This window comes from Phaseolus vulgaris, chromosome 6 (genome assembly GCF_051622355.1).
Source record: "Phaseolus vulgaris cultivar YP4 chromosome 6, ASM5162235v1, whole genome shotgun sequence".
Lineage (NCBI taxonomy): Eukaryota > Viridiplantae > Streptophyta > Magnoliopsida > Fabales > Fabaceae > Phaseolus > Phaseolus vulgaris.
In genome coordinates, this window is record NC_143503.1 from 16,756,667 (window position 1) to 16,765,932 (window position 9,266).

The window sequence follows — 9,266 nt, forward strand, 5'->3', positions numbered from 1 at the left end:
AGACAGAGGACGGTGATCCAGGAGACCCTCAAAGCTCCGCGTCGATTCGTGGAAGACAACAGGGTGGATGTCCTCCAGATTTATGCATCAGGGGGAAGGCCGAGGAGCCATTCCTCATTAACCCAAGATACGCAGAGGGCGCCCCGCATCAGTATATACGCGGGTGCGTCTGAGGAGGAGCAGATGCAGGTTTGTGTCCTGTCCACGGGAGACACCTGGATGACGCCCTATAAACGATACCTGGAGGATGGGGCCCTTCCAGTGGACCCTGTAGAGGGTAAGAAAATCAAAAGGAACGCCGCAAGATATACCTTGGTGGATGGGGTGCTGTTCAGACACGGTTTCACTCACCCTATCCTAACGTGCGTCAGTGGCGATGAGTGCACCAGGATAATGGCGGAACTACATGAAGGCGTCTGCGGAAGCCATGTAGGAGGAAGGTCCTTAGCCTCCAAGGTAATACGCGCAGGTTTTTTCTGGCCAACGGTGAAAGAGGATTGCGCACGGCACGCCCAGCGGTGTAAGCAATGCCAAAAGCACGCCGACTGGCACAAGGCGCCGCCAGAAGAGTTGCGGTCCATATACAGCCCGTGGCCTTTCCACACATGGGGTATTGACATCTTGGGCCCATTCCCACTGGCAATCAGGCAGATGAAATATCTGATCGTCGCCATAGAATACTTCACTAAGTGGATAGAGGCAGAGCCCGTGGCACAAATCACTGCGCATAAGGTACAGCATTTTGTGTGGAGAAACATCGTGTGTCGCTTTGGCGTACCCAGGCGCCTGATATCTGACAACGGGACCCAGTTCGCCAGTCAGCAGTTGAGAAATCTGTGCGCTGAAGTGGGAATCAAGCAAGTGTTCGCGTCGGTCGAACACCCCCAGACCAATGGACAAGTAGAGTCAGCAAACAGAGTTCTGCTGAGGGGGTTAAAAAGAAGGTTAGAGAAGGCTAAAGGGGCGTGGGCGGAAGAGGTGCCAAGGATTGTATGGGCATACCACACCACGCCCCAATCCTCTACTATGGAGACGCCGTTCAGTTTGGTGTACGGGTCGAACGCGATGATTCCAGTAGAAATACACGAAAGCTCACCGCGTTTTCAAAACTTTGTGGTGGAGGAATCTAATGAGGAAAGACGGGTAAACCTGGATCTGCTAGAAGAGGCCAGGGAAGAAGCTAGAATAAAAGCTGAAGCGATGAAGAGAAGAGTGGAGCGGCAATATAGCTCTAAAGTAAAGCCACGACAGTTTCAGGTGGGCGACCTGGTGATGAGGAAAGCTCACCCTTACGAGTTGGAGAATAAGCTGTCTCCCAAGTGGACCGGGCCCTTCAGAGTTACTGAGGCTAAGGGCAACGGTTCGTACAACCTGGAGACTTTAGATGGAGGCCCTATCCCGCGCAGTTGGAATGCAGCCAACTTAAAATTTTATTTCAGTTGACCTATGTAAGCAGCGTGTAACAAGTTAGTTGAAGGGGACGCTCTTTTTCCCTTTCGGGGGTTTTTTAATGAGGTCACCCTAATAAATGGAAAAACCAGTTGAGAAAAAGAAGTGCCTTGGTTTTCAGCCTTTATTTTTCCTTGTTAGAAGTAATGTGATGCGCCGCCTAGGCCATGGTGTCGCCAAGGAAGAAGGCGTTGCCTAGGTCTTGGTGTCGCCCAGAAAGAAGACGCCGCCCAAGGAAAAGCATGCATCGTTGGCAGAACGAGACGAAAGGAAGTCGTGCGGTATATGAAGCATATGCAAAGTAAAGTGGCGTTGTAAAGAATTATGATATTGAAAAGTTGTTATTACAAGCAATGTTCAGTACAAAATGCAAAAACACAAACAAGCCACTTCTCAGCGCTCATCAAAGTCATCACTGGAGGAAGGCGAAGCCTCTTTCCCAGCCCGCAGCGCTCGAGTAAGTCGTGTCCTCTTTTCTCGGCTTATTTTCGAACCTGCACAAAGGGAACAGATGTATTAGAGACACAGTGAAGAAAGACAGGCACAGTTAGAAAGTAACGAAGGTCGAAGTTGCCTAAGGCAGTGGTTCTTACTTATGTACTTCTCAAGAGTCCTAGCGTTGAACTCCAAGCTGATCACCGTAGCGGAGTCAAAACCTCCCGCCTCAGCAAGAATCCGGCAAGCTATTTGATCACTTGGAGCCAGATTCTTGAGGGGTTTGGCTTTGAGGGCCTTTTCCTCTCTCACCCAGTACAGTGGAAACCCATCCAGAGCGTCGGGAACAAGATCAGTACAGCAGATCTTGAAGAACCGGCCTTTCCACCCCGTGAACGAGCTTTGGAAGGGCGTGAAAAGAACTCTTCCGGGTACATTGCTGAGAGTTACCCAGAGGTTGTGTCTCTGTCTCTTCACCTCAAAAAAGTGAAGAAAGAGGTCGACCGAGGGTGCACAACCCAGAAACCCGAAGAGGACATCGAAGGCCTTGACAAAGGCCCAGCTGTTGGGGTACAACTGGGCTGGAGCCACGTTGATCTCCGTCAGCAGTTCCTTCTCGAACCAGGAGAAGGGTAAGCGCACCCCGATGGTCTTGAACACCACCTGGTAAAAGTAAAAGAAAGGGACCCCGTCGTTGGCCCGTTCGTCTCCACACACTGGCTCCCCCAGAGTGCAAGGGAGCACAGCGATGTCGTCATCGTGCCTCCTCGCGAAGGCCCGGTGGTCGTAAGAACACAACTCCCCTTTGTGTTCCCGTACGGCCCTGGTGGAGAGCAAGCATGAACACTCATCAAGAAGTTCGCTCGAGGCCCAAGGGTACAAGTCTTTGGGACGAACCCTGGAGGAAGCATCGTGCGAAGACATTCCTTAACAAGATCAGGATGGCTGGAAATGCAAGGGTTGAGCGAGGGAGCGAAGGTTAGAACAGCCCTTCGACAGAGAAGAAAGGGTGCAAGAAGAAAGGGTGCAAGAAGAAAGAACGCAAGTAGGTTATGAAGAGTGAGAAAACGATGAAGATAGTTCCAGAGCTTGAAGAGTTAAATAAAGCGGTTAGAGCGCCAAACGACGTGAATGGATGCACCGCACGATTGATACACGTGGCAGAAGATGAAAGGATGACGCTGGCACCACTGGTTTAAATCAGAAAATGTCCCGTCAACAGAATATCCAATGGTACGATCCGCCGTCGAAAATGAGTCAGGGGCATAGCAGGAGTCAGGACTCGATGAAATGACCGAATGTCCCACAAACCATACAAGTAGCGCCACGTGGATCAAGTCGAATGACAGAAGGTCCCATCAGCTATGCAAGGAGCGCCACGTGGATGGCACAGACAAAGCCTTGGGCTCTTCGCTGTTATCAAGCGTTGACCAAGGCAAGAGTTAAGGTCACTGTCGAGGTAAAGGTAACGCCCGAGGCGTTGCCAGGAAGGACGTAAAGGGCGACGACAGCGCGAGATGTCGCGGGTGTCGCCAACCCAAATACCGACAGGCATCGCCTCCCCGATACCCACAGGTAGGAAAGACTGTGGAGGGAGACGAAAGCAAAGTTAGTCACAGGCGTCGCCTCCCCGATACCCACAGGTAGGAAAGACTGTGGAGGGAGATGAGACCGTCAAACGCCAACGAGTCACCGGCAGGGTGTTCCCCGATACCTATGGGCAGGAAAGACCATGGAGGGAACAAAAACCCCACAGCACTCAGCGTTTTAGACACCCGGGGACGATACGGTGCTGCCTTAGCAGGCCTCTCCTTGGGCGTGGGCGCCGAGCGTTAAAAGATCAAAGAAAGAGCCTTTCGGTATCAGAGACGTCCCGTGGACGATACGGCGCCACTTAGTGAGCCTCTCCATGGGCGTAAGGGTTGGCGGGCGACCTTACCCAATCAAACCAAACCGCCCAACGAAGTGTGAGAAACGGGCAGAACACAGATAAAATAATCGAAGCGTATGAAGGGAAAAGATGAGAACGAGATCGCATAGGCGGAATCGTATGTGAAAGAGAAATAAAGACAACCATGCGGATGTCCCAAATCAGTAACAAGAGTGCGGATAGTTCAAAGAATTACAAGTTTTGGCAGATAAGATTAAAAAGCGAAGGTAAAGAATGAAGAGTTAAGCTTGAAGAGGAAGGTGGCGGATGAGGGGCAGCAGTTCAGTCGTTCAAATCCATGGGCACGACCTTCCCGTCGACTACGTGGTGTGTGGGGTCGCAGTTCGAAAGGTTGACGCCAGGATTCTCGCAGCGCGCCTGGGACAGGGCCTCTTGGAACCCCTCCTCGAAGGTGCCCGCCATCTCCTGGATAAGGGACTTTTTCTCCTTCTCCAGTTCCTCAATGGCGGCGTCTCCAGAGGCCACCTGCTTCTCCAGAGCCTCCTTCTCCACACGAAGCCGGCTAACCTCGACCTGCAGTTTGTCGTAGTCAACTCGGAGAAGGTCCATAGCTTTGGCCTGCGTGGCCATTTCCTCCTCCATCCGTTCCACCTTGGCAGTTTGTTCACAGCAACGGTCCTTCAGGTCCTTTTGAGTTTCTGCGTCTGCTTTGACCAATTCCTGAAGACCCGCTACCTGTACTTGGAGAGCAACTTCACGAGCGTAGAAGTCAGCCTGGAGCTCCAAGGCCTCTGCCAGTTTCCTCTCAGCTTCTGCCCTGGACTCTTGTGCTTGTTTCAGAGAGGAACAATAAGCCTCGTTCTGGCGTCCCAGGGCCTTCATCTCCTCTTCCAGGGTGGTTGCTTTCGTTTCCAAGGCCTGGAGAGTTTGAGCTTGCAAGACAGCGTTTCTGGCCTGGGAGCGCCATTCAAGAGCCACCGCCAAGAAGGCCCCCAAATAGAAAGGCATACCTTCCCTCCTATCGGTACCTTCTGGCATAGTCCCGCCACTGAAACCCCTCATCAGATGCATGATTGGAGGGGGGATGGCAATGAAGTCGGGGGCGGCAGCGTCGGGAGCCGAGGAAGCAGTGGTTTCTGGCGGCGGCAGAGGAGGGGCAGATTCGGCGCCTTCGCCCCTTTCCTCTTGAAGAATCATAGGAGGGAGTGAGGTTGCGCTTGGAGGGTTGTCCATGAAGGGGTTCCCTCCCTGCGGCGGCGTCTCTACCAGAAGAGGAACCCGCGCGGATTTTCTCCTCCTGAAGGGTGCTACACCTTCTGATTCCTCGTCATCTGACAGAATCTCCAAAACCCTTTTCCCTTTGTCGAGGGGGGTTGGAGCCGGTGATGAGGCCGCAGCTAGGGGAACGGCGGCGATAGGCGGAGGAGAACTGGGAGTCGGAAGCACTTTGGAGCCAGGTGGAGACGCCGGAGATGGCTAGAAGAAGCTTCAGCGGTGACTGGAGGTGGCGGTGACGGAGCCGGTGGGAGAACCGGATTGGCAGCAGGGCTGGAGGAGGCGCCTGCCTTGGCGGCACGAGCCTCCTTCAGTGCTTTCGCCAACATTATTCTTTTGGAAGTGCCCATCACCGATCCTACATCAAGACAGGCCAAACAACAAGGATTAGCACTAGAGCAGTTATGTGGATTCACAATACAGGAAGAGATGCGAAATGCAAGTAACATTGTACAGTGAAAAATGGTAATGCAGATAACCATAGCAACTAATGCATCATAAATCGCCAAGAGCAGATACCGAAGTATGTAGAAAGCCCATGGGCATTGAATTCGTTCGCGATGAGCTTGGCGGTATCGAAGACTATCCCCAGTCCCGCCAAGGCTTTGCATATATCCCGGTCAGGCGGGGCAAGTTCGTCCAGAGCCAAGGGCTTCATAGTTATGGGCTTGTCTGTCCAGTACAGGGGAAAGCCCTCTAGAATGGTAGGATCGCGCTTGGTCGCGCGTACCTTGAAAAATTTCCCCTTCCAGCCTTTGAACGAATTCTGGAAGAGCGTCAGGATGATGCGCCCGGTGATGCCAGAAAAGCTCATCCAGAGACTTTTCCCTTGCTTCTTTACCTCGAAGAAGTGAAGAAAAACGTCCACAGAGGAGGGAACACCTAGATAACCGCAGAGAATTTGGAACCCCCTCACGAAAGCCCAACTGTTGGGATGGAGTTGGGCGGGAGCAGTGTTTATCTCTCTCAGTAGCTCTTTTTCGAAGGGAGTTAGGGGCAGACGCAGGCCCACCCTTTTTAGCACCATCTGATAGAGGAAGAAGAAAGCGCATCCCCCAGTATCCCGTGAGTCCGCGCAAACGGGCATCCCAGGTCGCACTCGGCTTACCAGGACTTGGGAGTCATGACTTTTGTGGAAAGCATTGAAGTTATAGAGGGCAGGGTCCCCCCTGTGGGCCTTCACGTCCTCAACGGAGTTCAGGAGGGAACATTCGTCCAAAAGTTCGTCGGGGGCCCAGTCATATTCGCCCTTATAATGAGACTTGAGGAGCGGGGGAGGCGCGGTGGTCTTAGTTTTTGCCATCAACGCCAATGCTGAAGATCAAAAGAGAAAGAAAGGGTTCAGAGAAAAGGGGTTTGAAGAGAAGAAAAGGGGAAAATGGAAGAACCCTAGGAGCGCCCTACCCGCAAAAGAACAAAGGGAAGCGAAAGGAACAACGAGGCATACAAACAATATCCAGAGAAGTACGAGAACAACAACAGTCCCAGGCAGTTTCCTATAATGCGACAACAGTGAAGAGTTGAGAGTGCTCGAAACCATACCTTTGCTGTTGAAGTGGAGGCGGTAGGAGAGCGCAGGAAGGGGAGAATCGCAATTGCAGAGAGAAGAGGTTTTGGAGGCGATGAACAGGGCAAAGTAGCAGAGTGAATGAATGTAACAGTAGGGTAAGCGCGGGGTTTGGAGTAACTTAAACGTTACATTTCGCGACTCGAGAAGCGCTAACTAAGGGCCGTAGGATCGGGCCACGTGTCGGAGGGTCGATTGCCCAGGGGAAGCGCAAAGGTCTCTAAAGGAGGGCCACGCGATGGGCCACGTGGCGCGCGATCAAGGGTAGCTCAAAAGGCGTAATCATCCCCATTTCAGGGAATGTCCAATCGGTCATTAAGAATACCCCTGTGGTTCAGAAAATGTCGCGTCAGTAATTCGAAAATTTGCTGAGTCAGCAGAGAATGACACGTCATCAGGAAGGCACGTGGATGGCGGGGGCAAGGCTTTAGTCTTTGCGCTGAAGACAAGTCTTCGGCTTAAGACTAGGGGGCTTGTGTACCGTCCCGTATCAGGGCGTTGACTAAGTCAAGGTCAAAGTCAACGACTGGAAGGTCAAAGTCAACGACTGGAAGGTCAAAGTCAGCTCAAGGTGTCGCCCAGGTGTAGGGACGCCAAGAGGAAGCGTCGCCAAGGCAGGACAAGGCGTCGCTAAGGCACGGCGTCGCCTAGGTGAAGGCGTCGCCAAGGTGAAGGCGTCGCCTCGGTGAAGGCGTCGCCCAGGTGAAGGCGTCGCCCAGGTGAAGGCGTCGCCCAGGTGAAGGCGTCGCCCAGGTGAAGGCGTCGCCCAGGTGAAGGCGTCGCCCAGGTGAGGGCGTCGCCAGATCGAACAGTGTAAAAGCGAGGCAATCACGGTGTGGTTCCCCGATACCCATGGGTAGGAAAGACCATGGAGGGAGCGACGCCGTGGGAAAGCCTCAGGTCCTGATATCTCGGGAAAGTGATAAAGAGAAGGAAAAGGTGGCTTCAAGGCCATAGTGATAGTACCAGTGAAGGGCAGCCTGACTCGCGAAGTACCCCTGCCGCCCCAGAGACGCCTTCGGGACAGATACGACCCAAGAGGAAGGTCACGCCCAGGATAACCGGGTGCAGGGTGTGAGGGGAAGGCAGATACGCTCTCAGAGTAAGTGGCTAGATACTTGGGGGCATGAGTTGGCACCCAAAAAGTCACCCCTAGCGCAGTAGCACTCCCAAGCAGGAGGACCCACACGTAGAAACGTCCCCAGATGGGCTGAAACGCCCCCAGATGGGGTCATGGCGTCGTGAGGCCCTCCACGTATATGACAGCAATGCCGGAATAGAAACACCCTCTAGTCAGGTGCCAGGTAATTAAAGATATTCAATACAGTTTCCCTTTTCAGCATTCAGGTACTATTATGGCTCCCAAGCGTTTCAACGTCTTAAATGCGCTACGTTTCGTAATTAAGCGCTTTAATGAGTGCGTTACGTTCGAGTTTAAAAGCGCTTTAAGGCGCTTTAAATGCTGGGGCAGTTTAAATAGCGCTGAGAATGTCGGAAAAAGGGTTGGAACCTTTGGCAAACTTAGGAGAAACGCTTTGGTTGCTTGCCCGTGCTTTAAGGTTACGTACAAGTGACTGGAGAATATTTTTGCCAAAAGGAGACAACACACACACAGATACACAGTTCTTTTACCACCTTCAGAGTGCCACACGCGGTGCTCAGATACGTGGGTGGACAGTTTTTTGGTGTTTCTTGCTGGCTGACTTGAGCGTCGGAGTGCAAACGGCCGCTAGGGCGCCTCTTTGTCCTCTTTTTTGCAGGAATTCACAGGCAATCAGTGGGAAGGAGTCCTTAGCTGACGGTTGAGGTCGCGCACGAAGACGTCCCGGTCAACCGGACGGAACAAAAATATATTATGTTAAATAATAAATAAGAGTAGAAATGAATTAACATATATTTGAATTAATATTTAAAAGCAACCCTTGACCAAATAGGTTGACTAAAGTAGTTATACGTTAAGATGAAAAGGGAAATAAAAAAATATTGATGAGTTATAAAAGATGCATAGTATTAAGTGTGTATATAAGGAATGGGATGGTAAGAATGATGAAGAGATAAGTTGATAAGAGTGAAAACAGAGAAGCATAGAGAATAAAGAGAAAAAATGAAGGTTTTGGCTATGGTGATGTTTGTTATGGGTTATGGTTTGGCCATAACAAGATTGAGTAAAGGTCAAATGCCTGCTAGCTGTGATGAGTATAATCCATTATTTTCACCATGTGTGCCTTATTTGGTTAATCTAGACTTTGGGATTCCAAGTCCAAGGTGTTGTGCTGGAGTTGCTCAGGTGTTTGGAAAAGCCAACAATCCTGCAGCTATTCAAAAACTTTGTACTTGTCTGGTTGCCACTATGTCTAATTTATCGTTTAAACCTGAGAAATTGACACAATTCCCAGCAGCCTGCAAGATTAAACTTTCATTCCCTATTGATAAGTGCATAAAAGCTTGAACTTATTCAACTGCTCATACCATACATTCACACTTCAATGGTTAAGTTTGATGCATGTAAAACAAATAAATATTATCAAAGGAGGTATCAACTCTTTGCAATTACTATTATTATTAGTCTACAACTTTTTATTTATTTATTTATTTATGCATTTTGTGTGGATTAATTGTGTGATTAATTAATTTAAATAAAGTATTTTG

At 50.8% G+C, this 9,266-nt stretch overlaps 1 protein-coding gene across 1 annotated transcript; it reads left to right on the forward strand.

The window, feature by feature from the left end:
* The first annotated feature begins 8,721 nt into the window (after positions 1-8,721).
* LOC137833367 (non-specific lipid-transfer protein D, cotyledon-specific isoform) lies at positions 8,722-9,066 on the forward strand. Its single transcript, XM_068641718.2, has one exon. The coding sequence runs from the start codon at positions 8,722-8,724 to the stop codon at positions 9,064-9,066; it is 345 nt and encodes a 114-aa protein (XP_068497819.2).
* The last annotated feature ends 200 nt before the right edge of the window (positions 9,067-9,266 follow it).